Source organism: the organism of the source record quoted next, unplaced genomic scaffold, assembly GCF_019419815.1.
Source record: "Pyrus x bretschneideri cultivar Hongxiangsu unplaced genomic scaffold, Pyrus_bretschneideri_v1 Contig73, whole genome shotgun sequence".
In the NCBI taxonomy this organism is placed as follows: domain Eukaryota; kingdom Viridiplantae; phylum Streptophyta; class Magnoliopsida; order Rosales; family Rosaceae; genus Pyrus; species Pyrus x bretschneideri.
The window spans coordinates 468,842-489,989 of NW_025999813.1; the positions used below are offsets into that span (position 1 = coordinate 468,842).

General features: G+C 36.9%; 1 protein-coding gene across 1 annotated transcript; it reads left to right on the forward strand.

The window, feature by feature from the left end:
* The first annotated feature begins 1,599 nt into the window (after positions 1-1,599).
* On the forward strand, positions 1,600-21,047 carry LOC125472766. The gene is made up of 3 exons (XM_048574592.1): positions 1,600-1,948; positions 17,218-17,510; positions 18,957-21,047. Exons 1-3 carry the CDS (start codon positions 1,600-1,602, stop codon positions 19,677-19,679), a joined length of 1,365 nt encoding a protein of 454 aa, XP_048430549.1. The 3' UTR covers positions 19,680-21,047.
* The last annotated feature ends 101 nt before the right edge of the window (positions 21,048-21,148 follow it).

A 21,148-nucleotide genomic window follows, 5' to 3' on the forward strand; every position in this document is an offset into this window, starting at 1 on the left:
ATCGTTGCAGTTCCATTTCTTGAATATTGGAATTTTCACTTGTGGAATTTTCTAAATTTCTAGACATTGTATTTCTCTTTTACGTTTTATCAAAGAATCTTTGCAAATAAAACATTCTAATAATAAGAACGTACGAAAAATATACAAATGGACAAGAAAAAATAGAGAAAAACCTTTTATGAGAGAGTCTTCTAAGAGTGTGTGTACTTCAACTCTCAATGGAAGCACCAATTTGTGGATGCAAATTTCTTCCTCCTTATTCTTAGATAAAATTGCACCTACAAAACAATATAACGCCTTTGGTCAAGGCCAAGAGCCTCACACACCCACGTTGAATGAGGGGGGCTTTGGCCGAAGAATCTCCGATGCCGAAGTTAGAATTTTGAGGGAAAGGTGTTTGAAGAATTTAGAGAATTTTAGCAAGAGAATTGGAAGTGAACTTTGAGGAAAAGAATGGGGTTTAAATAGGAGAATGGCCGACCTCCTAGGGTGAGAGAGGACCGGCCACCTAGCCTTGTTTGTGGGCTAGGTTCTTGATTTGTGTTAATTTGAGAGTTATGGAATAATTACCTAATCAATTAGCTAATTCATAGAATAATTACCTAATTGATTAGCTAATCAATATAATAAAAAGGAAAGATTTTGGGAGTTACCTTGTGGAGAATATTGGATAAGGATGGATGAAATAGATTTTGAATTGTTACCTATTTTGGGCACTTTCGACTTGGTTGAGGGATGATTGCCTGCTGCTCGCGCGTAGGAATCCCGGTATGCCTTAAGGGTATTTTTGTCCTCTTATATCCAAAAATCCACGTGTTGCCTTGTGATTATTTTTGGCTCCACAAATGCCCCCACACCTATTGGGTTGCTCGCAAGAAAGGGCAGCAGGTGTAGAGATCTTCCTGTTTTAGGAAACTTAGGACTGCTTACTATTTTGATGTAGATTCCCTCTTTAATAGGAAATTAAATCCTTCTAGGAAAGGGCAATAAATTTCTCTCAAAGCCTATTTAAGTCCACCTTAAGTGGGTTATTAAATCAACTTTGGAGAGCGATTTATTCTACCCTACAAGAAAGAGATTGCTTAGAGGATATTTGTTCGCCTTCCTCTAGCAATCTTCTACATCTTACCCGTGCAAAGGACCGCCTTTCGTTTCTTTCTTTGTCTTATCCATGCCGCACCGATGTAAGAAAAATTTAATTTTCCTTGTCTTCTTCTTGGATAGTGCTATCACGGGGCAGTCGTCGAGGTGGTGCGGCACGTCAGCTGGTTGAGGCCAGGAGTCGGCTCGGCATGGGCCTAGGATGTGTTGTGGCAGGGACCACTGCTTTAGGCTGTTCAGCTTGGCTAGAGCTAAGGGTAACTTGTATGGCTGAGGCATATGGCAGGAACGTAATTCCTATTATTGGAGAGGAGTTTCAAAGCAGCCTTTGGAGATTCATGGAAGTATTCAAGCTTGGTTGCATGAATACAAAAAATGGCATGGCAAGGTAAAGGCTTCACGACAGATTTCTGTGTAAAAATGGAAGAAACCTGATGTTGGGTGGTTAAAATGCAACTTCGACGGAGCATGGGAAGAGAATAGCGATATGGGGGGAATATGCATGGTGGTCAGAGATGCAAGTGGGAAGTTAGTAGCAGCAATGATACAAAGACTTGTTGGAATTTCTTCATCACTGTCAGCAGAGATGATGCAGCTTGGGTTGCCATGCTGTTTGCGCGCGATCTCGAGGCTGCTTGTGTGGAATTTGCAGGGGATACACAGATGGTGATCGCTGCACTGCAACAAAATTCTGAGGATGATATTTCTCGGCTGGGGCATGTTATTGATGATGCTAGACATTTTCTGCACTCAATCCCTCACGACTGTCTTTCACTGAACAGGAGGCTAACAGGGTTGCACACCGTTTGGTTCAGTTGGATCTTTTTATGGATGGACAAATGCTTTGGTTTGAGGAACCTGATATTATCACTGATCTTATATTTGAGGAAAGTTTAGACTTGTAATTTCTACGGTGCGGAATGCTTTATTTCTTTTAGGCCGGGTTGAAAACCCTGGCAAGGTTTTTATCGAGGCCTATGTATGCAACTGTTCTTCTTTTGTACGTATTCCCTTCTCTTATCAATGAATATCATACTTCTCTAAAAAAAAAAATTGTCATTTTGGCAGTAAACATTCGACCCTAATGTTCACTTTTTCTTCATTTTCTCATATCAAGTGTTTTTAAAATTGTCATTTTTGTTGCAGTCCTACTAGATTAGGAATGTGATTGTGTAAATCCTAGTATATCTAGGGATATCTCTTATATTCCTATTAGAAGTTGATTACCTACTAAATGTTGTAATCCTAAAGGGTAAGGAATTAACCTTCCCTACTACTATAAATAAAGGCACAATAGGGTGGAATAACACACACCCACAATTACACATCTCTCTTTTCTTTGTTTATATGCCACACCTTCTCTCTCCATATGCCGCACCCTCTCTCTCCATATGGCCTCCATAATTGTTCAGTAAAGTATGCCTACAACACGTTATCAACACACTTTTGATGATGTGCTAAAGAGAGTTTATTCTTCAATCAGGGGAGTATTACGTTTTAATCATTCCTTTTATGATTAATTTATGATATTTATTGAATTGATCTACATGCTACTGATTTAATTAATTTTTTTTTTTTTGTGTTGAACGTGATAAAATTGGAGATGCAATTCCACCTTTCCGATAAGGATCTTCAACAAATTCAAAGGCTTTTGTTGTTTTCTGCCAATTAGTATGCTTAAAATAGAGTAAGATATTTGAAATGACATGAAGCATGAAAACATTTCCCATGATGCATGAATCCTCTATGTTTATATTTTCCTTCTGATATATATATATATATATATATATATATTTGTTTCATGCATCGCACAATTAAATTGTTATCTGGAATATGTGAGTCAAAGTATCAAATTAAATTAGAAGCAACTCTAGGGTTTCTTAAACCCTACCTATGTCGAAAAATTTTGGGAATTTGGATTTGGTATGGCACCACCCTTTGCGGCACAAACTGGGTAGCAGCCTTTTGGGCTTTGCAGCATTCACATGGACCTTGAGAGCAACTTTGTTGCGAGTAGATGGTCACCCTAAGCTTTCAACCTAGTTGGGATGACTCGGGCCTGTAGCCCACATTCATCAAGGAAGCCTGCAACTTTCCTTTTTGGACCTTCATATGTTCTCGGCCCATGCCAGCAAGCTATCATGCTTACTGGGCCCTTGTCCCGCGAGGCACTGGATTGCCAGCAGCAAGCCCGCACTGCTTGCTGGGTCATCCTTACGCTCTAATTTGATGCCAGTTATTCGACTGGGCTTCCCACGCATTATCAAGCCAGCAAACTTGCTAAGCCTTGCTCCCGTGCCTAGCCCCTCAGTCCAAAATGCCAGCCTTAATGGCTGGGCCTATACCCCCTGATCCGTGGCTTGCAGCCCACATCCGAGGCCCCTTTTGGGCCCTGCCTTTCACTTAAGGCACCTAACCAGAGCCCAAATATTTTTTAGGGCTATATTTTCGACCCGATAATATTATTCTAATAATATTTAGCTTCTACAATAGACCCTGTATGACTCGATTTATTGAATTAATTAAAAATGACCTGCAGTCCATTAGTCTGATAATTAATCCAAAATTATTAGCCTGAAGCCCACTTTTGGATATTAACGATTCAATAATTTATTTTTATACTTTTAACCGTCACATACTTTCGTAGGAAAGAAGCTCTCCTACTTGAGTTCTCGAAGAACCTCAAATCCACTACACTTAGTTGTATATTGCATTATGTGTTTCTTGCAGGAACCTCTCTTTTATGAACTAAACGTTCATAAACTAAATTGAACTTGTAGTTTCAAATTTAGTGCATTTGAAACCCGAAGTTTTCATAAAACAGTACACCCATGAAAACCTGACGTTTTTCATGAAAACCATGTCTTAGAACTTAAATGTTCTAACTTTGATGCTTATGGATGATTCCTTCCCATAGCACCAATCACAATCTTATTCCCTCCATTCAGTGGATTGTCGTATTGTAACAAGTTCGATTTTCCTGATTTGGACGTTTCTAATAGAAACCACTTTATGTGGGATACAAGACGTGAATCTCCACTTGACTATCAAGAAGCTGAGAAACCATTGACGCCAACTATGGCAAGGAAGAGCTAAACAAGCCTCCGCCATGATCTTCATTCGAAGACTTGTGCCCAAAGCATTACAAATGGAAATACCTTCTGATCGAGGATTCCATGGCTCTTTGGCTCGCTCCTACGGACTGTCTAATCATGAAAGACATTGCCTGAAGCAAACGATGATTACGGCCATGAATGAGTATAATTTTGAAGTTTATAAATCCGATCAAATTTTGACTAGAGAATACTTTTCTCGTCCTTCCATATTTCTAACTCGCTTCTGAAGCAATAGTGTAGAAAGCAGAAGTTTACCAAATTCTTGGATCTGATTACTACCACAAACATATAATCAGGGCCTGCCAAGGTATGGCATCATGCTCGAAGCGTGATCCTTGGTACCTAAGACCTAAAACTTCAAGAATAAGGGATAGTATTCCTAAACCTTAACCCTGCATAATCTACTTCTGTCTTGATGGAATAAATCATTGGTTATGCATCTGTTCATGCCCCTACCAATGTTGTTAAGGAGTACCATTCTAGTAGTCAATATGTGAGACTAATTTTTCTCCACCAAACACCATTGGAAAAGCAGAATTTTGACATGGATGGCCTTGTTGGCCGAATCCCCTTAGTAAAACCACTTACTTTGTGAACATTTTTCTATATTCTTGGATTCAAGTTTGGTGTATGGTTTACTTATGGATAATCTTATTGATGTTGTCCTCGAATATGAGTTAATTGATTCATGTTTCTTAATACATGTGACCGATTCAATTAAACACGTGATTAGGTAGGAATGTGGGGAAGTTAGTTGTCTGGATGAATGCGTACTACGCACACTAACTTTTACACCTAAATCACATCTCTAACAACGACTTCAGGTCTATCCAACCTAATTAAGAGCACTGACACGCTCCTTGTTGTATGAATGGTACTGAATCACCATTTAAGGGACCTTAAATTCTCCCTGTTGTTGAGTTTTTAAGGATATTCGAGATGACAATGATCATAAATGAAACCACTGAAGAAAATAGAGTGAAATATCTTTGCACCATCTCCAAAAATGGGCCTGAAGCTTTGATTTGGGGCCAATGGATCGTCTCCCAACTAGGAATACACCACATGTGGCCGACTTGGAGCCTGGTGATTGAGCAGTTTATTTGCTTTGGCACGACCTTTTTGGGACACTTAGGTCGAACAATGATGCTACAACGCATCTCCTTATCTGAAGTAAGGATATTGTGCCTACATGCACACTTTGCCAAGCATGCTCATTAAGGAAATTGATTTTTATATTATCCCTTGCAAAGATACGAAATAACCATCTTTTCACAGTGGATTCAAGGGAATATATGTGGACTAATCCAACCAAAATGCGGACCATATAAATACTTATGATTTTGGTTGATGAATCAACAAACTGGTCACATGTTTTTCCACACACATTGCTGCTAAACCTCATGGCCGATTAAGGGTTCACCACCCTACTTATCCCTTAAGGTTCGGGAGACTAGATAATGCCGGAGAGTTTATATCGACGGTTTTTGATAAAGTATTGCATGTATTTTGGGTTTATAATTGAACATTGAATTCCCATGTTCACCCCAAAGAGCCTCGCTTAGTGATCATAAAGCGCAATTTATATGATCGCTTGAATTTTGGTAAACGTACCAAGTTTTCGGTTTCTACCTAGGGCTATGCAATCCTTGTACACAGTTATGTTGGTCCGCCTTTAGGCCCACTGCCACCCAACCTATATGATGTTACAGTTGGTTACTGAGTACGAACCTGACGATTTTCGTATTTACACATTTGAGTGAGCATTCCATGTGCCAAGTTGCACCGTCGCAATGTACCACCATGGGTCCTCAAAGAAGGATGTGTATCTTTTGTCGTTTATGATTCTCCTTCACACTAGCTCTCTTTGAGACCTTGCACGCGATCTCTTTACCTCTTATTTGCGGGTTGTCACTTTAATGAGACAGTCTTCCTGCCGTTAGGGGGAGATAAGAACGTCAATGTTCCTGGAGAACGGTGCAAATTTGCGTGGACGTTGCCCACTATGTCTCATCTCAATCCTCATACTGCACAAGTGTGATAAACAAATGTGATGAATTCTAGATTTCAGAATGTTGCCCCAAACACATTCCTCTAATCTAGCTAAAGTGACGAGATATATACCAGCTGCAAACATGCATGCAAGGATAAACGTACTTAACAAACGTTGAGTCAACATCCCTGTAGGGTGTGCTGCCCTTGTTGGACGGTTTAGACGCCCCTATTGGACAGTGCGGTACACCGTTAGATAGCCAGTCAATCTGTCTTGGCCTGGAGCATGACAGATCACTTGGTTCGTAGGATTCACTTCCCTGGAAGAGGAAGACATGTCATAACAATGAATCTAAACTTGATCATTGTCTCAAATCATTTCCATCTCATGAGATTAATCCGAATTTCTCCCGAGACTTAAAGTTCTTGGTCCAGTATACTAGTTTGGATGAGCTAAATGGAATTGAAATAAGATTATCATCGATGATGTTTTCACTTATATGGTAGCTACCGATATTAATGAAAAGTGACGATATAGAACCATGTTCCGTTGATTAAGTGACAACGTAGAATTGATTGAACAACCGAAATTACAATCTAGGTCAAATTCCTTACCAAAATGTGTTTAGACCTGTCGTTCCTACACTGCCCAAGATAGCCCTGTTATGTTACAAGTGGGAAATGAAACGTTATGAAATGAATGAAATAAGTGCAATATGATGCACGCCTTACGACACAAGGTTTCTCTCATACGTCATGTGATTAACAGCAGCATTATGAAATGTGGTTAATGTTTTCTCCATAGGGATATAGATACGGAAAATTACATGTAAGTTCCCGAAGAATTACATGGACTGGTTCAAATAGTTCCAAAACCACGAAACACCCTTTAAACTTGTTTGAGGCGTTCACTTACAATTTGACGGATGTGGTATACCCATCTACGTGATTATTTGATCAGTCAGGGATATGAATTATGCCCTTGAGTGTTAAACTATAAAGTTTTATTCCAAATTACTAAAGTTACAGTTTATGTCGTTAACACAAATCTCACTAAGACTCCGGAAGAGTTTGAGAAAACTGCCTCACACCTGAAGATGGAATTTGAGATGAAAGATCTTGGGAAAACTTGTTTATGCCTTGACCTGAAGTTAAAGCATTGTTCTGATGGTATTTTGGTCTACTAGTAGAACTACACCCTGAAGGTGTCACCTTTGAGTATACATTTGATCGTTCATACGTTATATGCAAATGAGATCCTTGAAGAGGTTATGGAATCTAAAATTCCATATCTAAAGTTCAACTTTGCGATTCATTGTACTTAGCTTACTGTATTTAGACAAGACATCTCATTCGCTATTGATCTTGGTAAAGGTGCAGCACTGCGCCTACACGCAACCACTGAATTAGTATTAAAGACATATACTGAAGGTACTATGAGGGCAAATTCCAACGCATCTCAAACGGATCCAACCCCCTGATCCTTGAAATGATGCTTGCCTTGTTTGTTATGTTGACGCTGGTTACTTATCAGACCTGCACTAGGCAAAATCCCCAAATGGTTATCTCTTTACCGTTAAGGATATTGCAATATCTTGGAGGTCCACGATATGACCTTAGTTGCGAAATCTTCGAATCGTTTCAAGACTCACCTCACTTCACTACACAACAAGTGAGACATGATTAGGAGTTCTTGTTGAGCATATTCGAAATACTTGCTGTGTTTTCATCCATTATTGAGTCCCGATGACGATCCATGAAGATTATGTTGCATGTATCAACCCGACCAAGCCATGATACATCAACGAAGTCAACACCAAGACATATTGCGTCCACATTTACATCAGAAAAGCATCAAGAGATTGAAGTCATGTAAGCCGATCCTAGACAACCTTGCCGACCTCTACACGACGTCATTGCCGAAGTCAAACTTCCAGAAGCTTGTCCGAGGAATTGGTATGCCTAACTATTCATATGCAATGCTTGTAGTTCTCATTTGGAAGTTATGTTAAACTGAGGGGGAGTATCCAGAAGTATACTCACTTGATCTTAATGTCCTCTTTTTCCCTACGATTAGGAGCATTTTTCCATTGGGTTTTTGCTACCTAACTAGGTTTTAACGAGGCACCCATCCTGGGCTGATCGTACCCTTGTGAGCTCTTCTACTTGCGTCCAAAAGACGTATAGTTTTGACTTAATGCAGCTTCTCACTTTTCTCCTTAGTCTATGGGTTTTTCTCCCACCTTGAGCTTTATCATAGCAAGGTTTTGTGAGTTTTACGTTTTATGCATTCTTTTGTTGATATGACACTCGCATTTGCTCATTATGCCGACGACTTCATCAACTGTACTTACTTTATCATTGAAGACCTGATGTGCCACTTACTTGAGTATTTACACACTCAAGGGGGAGTGTTGCAGTCCTATTAGATTAGGAATGTGATTGTGTAAATCCTAGTATATTTAGGAATATCTCTTATATTCCTATTAGGAGTTGATTACCTACATGAATTGCTATATGGTGACTTTTAACAGAAACAACAATCATAAACAACAATCATTTACAATGTTCTTTTTTTAACTTGTATACAACGGCTTGAAAGCATTGTATCTAATTAATTAATTTTTCCAAAATTGTATCTAAATAATTAACTATTTCCATATATGTCACTGGTAAAATACCTTTTTCAACTTAGAAAAACACACACAGTTAAAACATGGTTATATCGGCTGCTAGTCTTTTAACTGTAAAAACCAAACTTAATATCATTTTATCTGAAACTAATTTAATAAATCTTTTATACGAGCAGCATTTGAGTAAGGAGAACTGAATCTAAGATCTTGGATAATGCTCTTGACCACTTAAGGTAGAACAACTCGGAGGCAATTAAGTGCTTATTTCTTAATTATTTAGTTTTTAGTTTAAAGTTTTTACTTTTCTTTAGGAAATAGAAGGAAAATACTAGAAAGAAAAGAGGGATGAGGAAAGGTGGAGGAAGGGTGGAGGAAAAGAAATGGAACAAGTGTACATGAAGTGCAAACAAAGTATACAAATTTACTTTGTGACTTGAAGGATTTGACTTTGAGTTTTTCTTAAGATGAGGATGCTGCAAGATGAAGAACTTGTGCAGGAGTTGCCATTTTGCAAAGATCCAAGGTTGAAGTAGCCTCCTCAAGTTATTATATAATTACGTAAGCTAATCAATTAAAATATGTAAGCTTTCACTGATTGTCAGGACGCAAAACTATATATTATGCAAACCTTTAACCTATTGATGTCACTACGTATGGAACTTGACGAATTTCCGGGTAACGAAGTGGAAAGATGTAAGGATCTGCAACTAAGAATCCAAACGTGGCATATACCGTTTCTAATTTTTCACTTTGTTGAGCCATAGTATCTGTGTTCAATCTTCACTCACAGGGTCAGCTAATTTGCAAATTCACGGCGGTGAGTCTTATGAAACTGGTGTCTCTTACACAGACGCGAAAGAAATATAATTTAATAAGTGTTTCAAATGTTAACGGATGCAAAAAAGACAAAGTTTGATGAGAGGATAAGATTATAGTATTCTTCTAGTTTAGAAAATCGATCCACAGGAGCGACTAAATAAATCAGTTAATAGATTATTGAGACAATGACAATATTTATTTATTTTTTTACAAAAGTTCTTCATCTCCTGCCAAAATGCAGCATATAGTCAGACATTTTATCCCCGCCGGCCACACAAAACCTAAGGCCAAACAGTGTAACCCTATATATAAATCCCCCTTCACATACCATTTACTCCCACAAAATTAAACTCTTTACCACGATTATATAGAGATCATCATATCAAGATGGCAAGTAGCACGACCACTGGTGAGTTCTTCTCCATCTATTTCCAACACACATCAAATTAGTGCTATTGTGCTTCCACCATGATCAAGAAATTTGTACTAATCTGTAATTATTAATTTGCAGATTATGTGCTAATTTGTGGGTTCATTTTTACAGTTGAGAAGAAGTTGTCATGGCCAGAGCTAGTGGGCACTAAAGGAGACGAGGCAGTAGCCGCAATCATGAAAGAAAATCCATCGCTGAAAGCCCACACATTACCTGAAGGATCCTTTGTCACCTTTGATCTACGCCATGACAGGGTCCGCGTCTATACTAACGAGCAAGGCGTTGTTACTTCAGCGCCTAAAATAGGCTAAGAATTTGGATTTCAATTCAAATGTGCACTCTCTCGGGCTTTGGTTTGAAGTTTCAGATAGCTAGAACTGTAATAATTTAAAGGTTGTGTGCTATGTTAATTTTTGTTCCGTGTGTTGTTCCTGCTTTTTTAAAAAAGGTTCTGCTTTATTTAATGAATATGATCACCATTTGAATAAAGTGGAGAGAAATATCTGTTTATCTTTCGTTCTCCTCTAATGTTCTAGTGTCCTTTTATACATACACTCCCTATATTTTGCTGCAAAGTGTAGAATTGGTTTCATAAGGTATTCGTGCTTCAAAATTGTGATAGTTACTAGGTATTGAAAATTAGTTACACACACTCATTTGAATATCCTAGTAGATAAGATTTTGGGTTTCTATCCATATATCCCGGGTTAGAAACTCCACCTCTGTAAATTTTTGTAACAATTTCGAACTCTCTCCTCCCACCCCCTCTCCTTAATAATAACAATTTTTTATTTTTTTTAAGTATTGAAATGACAATAAATACGAAGATGGAATGATGCATGCCATAAAAAGATGCTACATATGTATGCCGTGAAAGATTTTCACAGTTTGCATTCATCCTATACTACGAATGAGGATCCTCTCCGGATCCTCTTTGTGAGGATCTCGGGGATCCTCCAATTGTATTCGTTCATTGTACATCATGCGATCAAAATTCATTGTAAATTTTTTTATTTAAAATTGAATACAAACAGTACCTGACAAAAAATGGCCGCACGATATACGATAAACGGATACGATTGGAGGATCTCGAGATATATGCATGGGTAATTCATAAGTAATTAGAAGAACTACGTAAGATTGTGTAAGATGACGATGGAACCCTTGTGCTTAAATAGATTTTCAAACTATTTTCTTTTGTTTCCTTGACTTTGTCAATTTATTTAATTGTTTTTAATTAAATTCGTTTTTAATATTTTAGGTCATAAAATCACCTTTTTCCAAACTTTGTTTTCAAATAATTAATTAAGATTTGGTTTTAACATAAATTATTCATTCAATCCCTGTGGAGAACGACCTTGCTAGAGCCGACTATACTACAATTACATTGTACTCTTGCAAGTATTTTAAGTGTTTTATCCCTACTTTTGTTGGTGGTAAAAATTCTATCAATAGGTAAAAATGATTTTAAATGACACATTCCAAGTAGTCATTAATTTGCAAATTCCTTTCACAAGTTGCTCATGCAAATTCATTTCCAATTCCTCCTATCTAACTTTTAGTGATGCATTTCTTCGTCACTTTCTCTAAGTTCCTGGGAATTTGAAAGTTATTCGCCCATATATACCATAAGAAATTTCTTTGCACTTAGAAGCTATCCATCGTCTTTACGTGTTATAAGATTTCGTTCTATAATCTTCATTATATATCAGAACAGTATATATGGATCACATAGTTAACGTATCTGACATATTGACGACGACCTCCCAGACCGTAGAACGTGTATTAACAACTGATCACTCACACACATATATGATTTGACTAAAACATGTCACTTACCAACGCTCGTATATATTCTGGCTTTGTTTTGAGACAATGTCAATGCTTATCCCTTGGAAATCAATCAAACACCTTGTGACCTCCTGTGTTATACTTATCTGTTCTTCTTCTTTTCTTTGTGAAAACGATGTAGTCATACTGTCTACTTCGCGGTTTACATGCCTTTTGTTCAAGTTCTAAAAGTTCTTAAATTACGAGAAAAAAATTTGAAACCTGATCGGTTTTACAATATGAAAAGTAATGAAGTGTGGGTATATCAGTTTACACCTTGAATATTATTTAAGAGAGGAAAGGTCATCATTTTGAGAACCTCTCACGTCTTCTTCTTCTCTTTTTATTTTTTTATATAGATCCTCAGATTAATTGTATGGTAGATTAAGCTATCAACGTAAATAATTTCAGTTACACGGAAGCAAAATACTAATTGATAAAAAATAAAACATAAAAAAAAAAAAAGAGAAGTAGGTTTCACGTCATGTCGAATCCTTTCCTTTTGCAAAACCTAGTCTCCTCATTGATCCTAAACCTAACAAGTCCAATTGCATAAAACCTTAATAACTTTACACATCTAATTTCATCCAATCTTTTATCAATAATATTCAAACCCAGTTAATTACAAAGCACCAAAAATTTAAGATTGTGTGGTTTCGAAATTTAGGATCCCCTTCTTGAATGCATGAACTCATTTTTATATTAAATTTTATGATGACGGTGAAAAATTTGTAATAGGTCTCTCTCATACACCAAAAGGAAAAAAAAAAACTCAAGAAGAGAAAAGGGGAGTGAACGATTGAGAGTAAAAGAGAGATGGAAGAGGAAGGGGATGTGGAGGAGGGAGATGCTAGGGGAAGAAGACAGAAGATTAAACACGAAACATGTTTTTTAATTTAACCACTTTGTAGAATTATTGTGTTTTCAGTATAACAGAGATTATTTAAGTTGATAGATTAGACTACCATAAGATTAATCGGATGACTCATATAAAAAAGGACCTCACAGGTCCTCAAAATAAAGACCTTAGAAGAGCACTCCTCCATATAGAGTATGTAAGAATCGAACCTGCTAACTTATTCTAATCATTGCATCATCTCTCATTATTCGGTTAACTCGTTTAAATTTCTTTTCAATTTAAATACGAAGTTTAGTTAAGTTGATCCTCATTTAACTATTAGATTAAAGTTGGCATAGTTTTAATATGGAATTAAAGAAATGTGGTACTTTTACTTATTGCATAAAAATTAAATGATTAAACGATTTCAAATTTAGTTAATTTTATTTTAAAGTTAATTTTTAAAGAATGTTCTAAGTAGATTAGTTCTGATTATCGAGTAACATTGTGTAAGACAAAAAGAAAAGTAGTCCAAAACTCCCAAAAGAAAGTCGATATTTGATAAAAACAAATATTTTGTAGTTATATTTGATCAAACCGACCCCATAAATTCTTGGGAAAACATTTAGAATTCTCTTTCAAATTGACCAGCCCCTGCAGGCCCCCCAAGCTGGGTCTTTTTCGTTTCCTTTTTCCTCTCCATTCGATCTTCTGATAGGTTTGCGATCATTACTCAGCAATACATGAGACTCTAAGCTAGGGATATACATGAATACCCAAAAGTAATTCGAAATATGGACCATGCATGCTGGAGACTAACAGTTCTATATAAACCATGTTTCGCCTCCTTTTAAATTCATAATTAATACTTTACACAAAACTCTCTCGTACACAAATACACAATGCAAACTAGCAGAAATTACCATCTCTTCAACATAGCTGAGATGATCTTCATTATCTATTTGATATTTAGTTCCTCAAACACTAGTCCAGCAATGGCTAGGCCTTTAGAGCAAGTTCATCCCTAAAACATGCGCTAGCACCCAGACCATTTAATCCACTCAGTGAACAGTGTTAAACTCATGAACAGTTTAATTGACCAAATGCATCTCCACCCCTAAAACTAAATAGCCTAGTCAATTTTATTAAAATATTATTAATTGTTATTATAAAATAACAATTTGATTTTTAATTTCTGAAGCAGGCATCTCAAATGAAGCAAACCAAAGCACACCAACCCACCACCCATACCATCAATCCCCACTCCTTTCTATGACGAAACGACTCTTCTCCTCCCTTACCACCACCACCACCATCCTCTTCGTTGTTATACCACTACCAGCTCATGCCTTCGGTTCCTGCTCCACCCTTGTCATTATCTCCGCCTCCGGAACTGTATGCGGTGTCGTGTCAGACCAACCGCGACAACCCATCGTCTGCTACCTCCGGGGACAAACAGTCGTAGACGAGCCCAACATCTCCTTCTCTGCCATCTCTGGCGAACGGACCTCTCTCTACTGCCTCCGCTCTGGTGGATACAGTCTCCTCTGCTAGGACCCGGCGCGCAAAAAAAAAAAAAAAAAAATTCTGGTGGTTATGATGTCAGCCTAGCGTCATGTAGGCTGGTCTCTAGCTCAGCACGTTTTGGGCTAACCTATGAACTGGCTTGAGCTGGATGCCAGCCTATTTGGATGGGCTAGAGGGTTTTTAAGGGGTGCCAGCCTATTTTTTTTTCATTGTGGACCAACCTATGTGCTTAGGGTGGAGTTGCTCTTAAACAAGGAAAAGCCAGCATGGACAGGTTTCATGCTTGACGAGATCGACAAAGCACCGGTTCCACCTACTGGGCCTTCAAAATGCATTCCGGGCGGCCGGCTGAATGAGCATGCATGGAGACTGTCCTACGTCCTTTCATCCGTGAGCCACTGCTACGCATTGGTATGCATGCTCCCAGTGGCGGATCCAGGATTTTAAATTTGGGGGGTCCCATTAAGAAAGGTAAAATTTTTTATAGACAACATTAACAATAAAAAGTTAAATATAATACATTTCATTCAAAAATCATACGCAAAACAACATTACAAGTTATAAAATCCTAATTTGAGCGTCCACAACGGGGTTTCATAGTATGAAAATGTTCTATGATAGCTTCATTACCAGTACATAAAAAAACATATTTCTCAATATAAATAACTAATTAAGTCACTCAACTATCTTTCTCAATGAACAAATAGATGGTGCTATTGTCTTTGGCTTGAAAAATCTCTCCATATTTTTTATTTCTATACTACGCGTTTAACAAAAAAAAAACACAAAACATATACCAATTGTTAAAAGCGGTCCTATTTTCTTTCTTCTCCGCTTGCGATCTAGGCGGACTAGGTGAATTTAAGTAAATTTATTATATACCTTTAGTATTTTGGTGAATTTAAGGTATAAGATAAAAGTTCAAATAATTACAAGTTCATAATAATTTACATAATATTTTTAGAGATCATATTGATTTGTATTGAATTTTAAGACAAATAAGTGTGTTAAATATGTGGGTGTAGAAAGTAAAATGAGGTACTGGACGCATAAAGAGGCAGCCACACCAATTAGCAAAAATACACCTAGGGACTGACAACCCATTTTCTTTTTTGGAAAGATCAACTTGATGTTAGCTGTCCAAACATGATTGGACCAATTAAAAAATACATTAAATGGGAAAGTTTGAGGGTGGTCACGTGGGAATGAAGGGATGAGAGAGACTCATTTAATCATCTTCTTCCTGCTTTCGTCTTCGCAAGAACAAAACCACCAAACCCAGAAGTTACAGAACATCCTGAACAGACCTCGTGTTCAAGTACGAGGGGTCCTCAAAAAATTTCTAGCAACGATTTAGGGTCGCCGAGAGGTCCTGGGACCTCCTAGGTCCCTCTATAGATCCGCCACTGCATGCTCCTATATATAGCAGCTTGTATCATTTGTTAGCATGATCAAATACCATGGACTATATATGAGAAGTCTTATATATGCTTATATTACAATACTAGATCAGTATTACAAGTATGTAATAAATTGCAACATAATATTCATCGAATAAAGTTGATTGCATATGTATAGGAAAATGCTAGGTATACCTATTTTTATATCACATTGGTGTACTATCTCACCGGACATGTGATTTTGTACATATCATGTCAAGTAATGAATTTATTGAATTGTTGTACACATCACTTGTCATATGAGATGATATCGGTATAGTTTAAAAATATGTCAGCCAAAACAATATATTGGAAGAAAAGAATAAGTGTGATTAGACGGTGAATTTGAAATATGATATTTTGGTCGTTTACTTGAATAATAGTACACTTTATTAATAAAGAAAAACGGCTCGCTTGGTGACACTTATTTTACATTTTTTTTTTTTATACACTTTCATTTTCAATTTTCTTTTTTTCTTTTTCTTTTTCTTTTTTCGGTTGAAGATAGAGGCAAATGTATGGCAGAAAATGAGTGAGAATGAATAAGAAAAGAGAGAAAGGAGGTGGGAGTATATGCACAATTTGTCCATCCATATACCTCCTGCTTCATCCTCCATGATCTTTCTCCATCTTTCTCTCCTGCATATCTCAATCTTTTATGGAAAATATAAAAACTAAAGTACTACCAAACTCGTATAAATATGTGCGTTGGAATAAATATGTGATTAATCCCTTGGACTTGGGCCACCTTAAACTTAGTCTAGCTTTTTACAGTTTGTTTTGCAGATGGTTGTCTTGTTGGGTTGAAGATGGAAATTTTATTGTAGCTAATTTTTACTTTTGGGATTTGGGGTTCCAAATGGTTGGGGGCGGCGCCTCTCACTTTTCCTTTGGGAAGTGGCTTTTAATTTTAAGGTTTTCCGATGGATTATAGAGCGTCCTCGTTCAATTCCAGTTGCGATAAATCTTGCGATTATTAAATTAGTCTTTTGGGAAAGGGGGAATTATTGATATAGTGTTCTCTCCCGTGAAGGGTGAGAGGGTTTAAAGGCCGAGGTATTCAGGCCTGGTTTGGTACTGAGATGATTCTGAAAAAAGTTGGTATAAAAAAAAGCTGAAAGCTGTTTTTGTGTTTAGTAATCATTCAGCTTCAGCTTTTTTTCACAGTTTTGGATGAAAAAAAAGCCAAAAATAAGAAGCTGCAAAACCCAACTTTGAAAAACTGACTTTTTTTTACATCTGTTTTACATAAAAGTTTACCAAACACTATAATACTGTTTTTTTTTCAAAAGCACTTTTACAAAAAAGTTTACCAAACACTTTGCTGCTTATTCTCACATCACAGCAAAAACAGTTTTTTTTCAAAGCACAACAATACCAAACTAGCTCTCAATTAGGAGTCTTGGGCTTCCTAGCTTGGTCCTCGGGTTTTCTCTTGCGGGATCTGAATGCCTGCAGTTTTTTAAGTTTCTAGTTATTTGTTCTTCAGTTATTGTGAGGAAGGAAAAGAAATTCAGATCTAAATTTTTCCTAGCTGTTTGGTTGTTGATTAAAGTTGGAAAGCTTGAAAGAGTTGGTATTTTGGGGCAAGCGTTTCAAATTAGAGTCAATTGCTCTTCAATTTGGGAGTGCTTTGGAGCTCTGAATCTGATTGCTTGTCTCCTAGTGATTGCTTGTAAGTTACCTAGGGATGGCGAGACTGATATGCGGATGTGGGTTGCGAGAGCGGAGCTGGTACATGACTGGAGAAGGACTGAGAAGGGTGCTGGCTGTATCCAAGAGGTGAGTACTAGTTCCTGGCTTGCTTGTCCTTTTAATAGGATTAATAAACTTAATATTGTTTGGTTTTATTTGGGTAATATGTTGATGGATAATCAATTATAGATTGATTTTATTGGTACTATTTTAATTGTTTATTGCTGTGAGAATTTTGTGTGCTGGAATTTAGCTTGGCTGAATATGTTTTCTCGTAATTGTATGTTTAATCGTCACGATGTAGTGATTCAGGAAGAAAGTAGGAATGTGGGGGAGGGAAGTAGGCTTGTGGGGGATGTTGTGGCATCCATTATGGCAACAGAAGCTGCGATATCCTCCCTTAGGCCAAGTATGAGAGTGTTATGTCCAAGTAAAAAAGTCCATGAGGAGATTAGATAGATTAATGAAGTGCATGACTTGGAATTGTAGGGGTCTTGGAAGACCTGATTTTAGAAATAATTTTAATCTTTTGTGTGCTAGCGTTAAGGTGGACCTTTTCTGTTTAATGGAAACTAAAATTGATGTGGAGAAGGTCCAGGGAAACTTTATGGAAGGTTTTTTGATAAGATATTTAGTTGTAGCCCTACTGGTAGGGCTGGTGATCTATGTTTAATATGGAACTCGTCCAAGGTTGTAGTTACTGTTATCACTTCTACTTGTCGTTATTTGCATTGCTTAGTGAATGATCCTTGTTCTAATCAAGATCAGTTTTTTACATTTGTGTATGCTTTTCCTAAAAATAGTTGTAGTTGGAATTGTGGGAGGATATTCTTAAACTAGACCCTAAGAATAAATCGTGGTGCTTAATGGGGGATTTCAATAATATAGTAGACATAACTAAGAAGAAAGGAGGTTGCCAAGCTAACTTCATATATGACCAGGTTCATCAATTTTTTAAACAGAGGAAACCTTTTATCTCTAAATGCTTCTGGTGTCCCTTTTACTTGGTGCAATAACCAAGTTGATAACAACAGAATTTATGAGAGACTTGATAGGGCTATAACTAATACTTATTGGTTAAATGAGAACCCGAACCATAACTTGCATAACTACCCAATTTATGGGTCTGACCATGGACCTATTCTCTTAACCTACAATTTAAAAAATTATTATAAGAATAATTATCCCTTTAGATTTGAAGCTATGTGGCTTCTTTATCCTGATTTTAAGGATTTTGTTAAGAATGCCTAGCGATGCAATGAAGTGTTTGGTCCCATTGAGACTTTTAGGGCATGTGTTGGGACTTTCAAATATCTGATTAAAGGTTGGAATAAAACAACTTTTGGTAATTTAAAGGAGCATCAGGAAAAAATCCTTGGGGACCTTGCTAAGGTGCAAGAAACCATCATGAAAAACCAAAATGTTGATTCAGAGATTGATTTAGAAATAAAGCTTGGTGAGGAACTTAATTCAACAAGAAAAAGTCATGTGGACGCAGAAAACTAAAGTCAATTGGCTGCAATTAGGTGATAAGAACACAAGGTATTTCCAAACGGTGGCAATTGTTTGAAAAAGAAACAAAGAAATGAAATTCGAAAGATTAAGGATAGTTATGGGTTTTGGTGGAATGAGGGTGAGGGTCTAGAACAGGCTTTTGTGCAGGACTTTAAATTGCAGTTTTCTTGTGATTTTCCCCCTACTCTTATGGATATCTCTTCTATTGCATATATTATTGATCCTTGTAATGACAACCATCACAATGAACTTCTACTCAAGCCCATTGAAAATATAGAAATATGGGATGCAGTTAAAAGAATTGGTGCACTGAAAGCACCAGGTCCGAATGGAATTGGTCATGAATGTTGGGATATAATCAAAGATTCGGTGAGTGTTATGGTTAAGGAATTCTTTGAAAATTGTACTATCCTGAGGCTTATTGATCATACCAACATTGCCCTCATCCCAAAAGTGGAAAATCCTGAGGTGGTAAGTAATTATAGACCAATTAGTCTTTGCAATGTGAGCTATAAAATCATCACGAAAATCATCATTAAAAGGTTAAAGCCACTTATCGACCATTGCATATCTGGAAACCAAGGGGCATTTTCTCCGGGATGTTCTATTCATAATAATATTTTGATTGCGCATGAAATGTTTTCTAGTTTCAAAAGTAAGAAAGGAAGGACTAGAGCAATGGGAATAAAACTGGATTTAGAAAAAGCATATGATTATCTTAATTGGGAGTATATCAGGTAAGTGATTTTTAGATTTGGTTTTGCGGAAAGATGGGTAAACTTAATTATGGAATGCATTACTTCAACTTCCTTCTCGATTTTAATTAATGGTTCTACCCATGTTTACTTTTACCCTAAGAAGGGAATTAGGCAAGGGGATCCTTTATCCCCTTATATTTTCATTCTTTGCATGGAACCGTTAATTAGACACTTTAACGAAATGGCCACTACCCCTACATCGCATATTGGTATTATGTCCTCTCCTAGTGGATTTAGAACATCAAATCTAGTTTTTGCAGAGGATTGTTTGTTATTTGCTAGGGCAACTACAAAAGGTGCTAGGAATGTACTTCATGTTCTTAATATGTTTGCCAAAGCTTTGGGTCAAAAGGTAAATTTTCACAAATCCTCACTTTATTTTTCAAAAAATACTAATGCCCAAACTAGAAATGCTATTGTGAATGTTTTACATATTCAACATAAAACCACCATCGGCAAATATCTAGGCATTCATAATATTGTGTTTTGAAAAGATCTAGTGAATGAATGTGAATTAATCAGAAGAGTTAATTAAAAGCTTGCTGGGTGAAAGGCTAATACTCTCTCTAAGGTAGGAAGACTAACTCTCATTAAGTCCAACTTATCTAGTATGCCGAGTCATATCATGTCTTGCTTTAAATGTCCTATTTGAGTAACTTAGAACTTAAACAATGAGTGTATGGACTTCTTTTGGGGGAGAGATAGGAAGTTAAAACCTATGGCTTGGAAAAAAATTGTGTACTTCTAAGGATCAGAGGGGGTTGGGTGTAAGAATAGTGGATCATTTCAATAATGCATGTTTGGCTAAGTTAGGATGGAAAGTTTTAAAGGATGATAACAATTGGTGGGTGCAAATTGTTAAAAGAAAGTACATAAAGAAGGATGATTTTTTTTAGTTGCAAAGTTAAGCAGAACCACTCTTTGGCCTAGAAAGGGATTTTGAATAGTAAACATGTTATTAACAGGGGAATTAGATGGGTTATGGGTAATGGTGAGGATATACTTTTTTGGACCCATCATTGGGTTTTTCCTTATCTATTGTTCCAACTGATTCCTGAAAATCAACGACAGAACATAAATTGGGACACTAAAGTGAGTGAGTTTATTGATAATAAAAGTTGGGATAGTGTTCGTCTGTCCCAAGTGTTGGACCTAAATGTTGTGAGGAAAATTTGTATGGTGCCTATTTCCCTTCAAAATAAAAGTGACAATTTCGTGTGGGAACACTCCTCTGCTGGTGAGTTCTCAATCAAGTCAGCGACTTAGATTCAAAGTAATAATAATCAAGAAGTTAAAAGGCAAAAGCCCTTTAAGAACATATGGAAGTTAATGATACCTCCAAAGGTAAAAACATTTGTATGGGTTAATGATACCTCCGAAGGTAAAAAATTTTGCATGGGTTTTTACTCATGAAAAACTTCATACTAGGATGAGATTGAGTAAATTTATTCA

Coding starts and splice junctions, on each gene's coding strand:
- LOC125472766 (XM_048574592.1), top strand. CDS start 1,600: ATGCATGGTGGTCAGAGATGCAAGTGGGAAGTTAGTAGCAGCAATGAT. Junction 1,949..17,217: donor ATGGATGGACAAATGCTTTG/GTTTGAGGAACC, acceptor TTTGTTCTTCAG/TTATTGTGAGGAAGGAAAAG. Junction 17,511..18,956: donor GTGCTGGCTGTATCCAAGAG/GTGAGTACTAGT, acceptor ATTAGGTGATAA/GAACACAAGGTATTTCCAAA.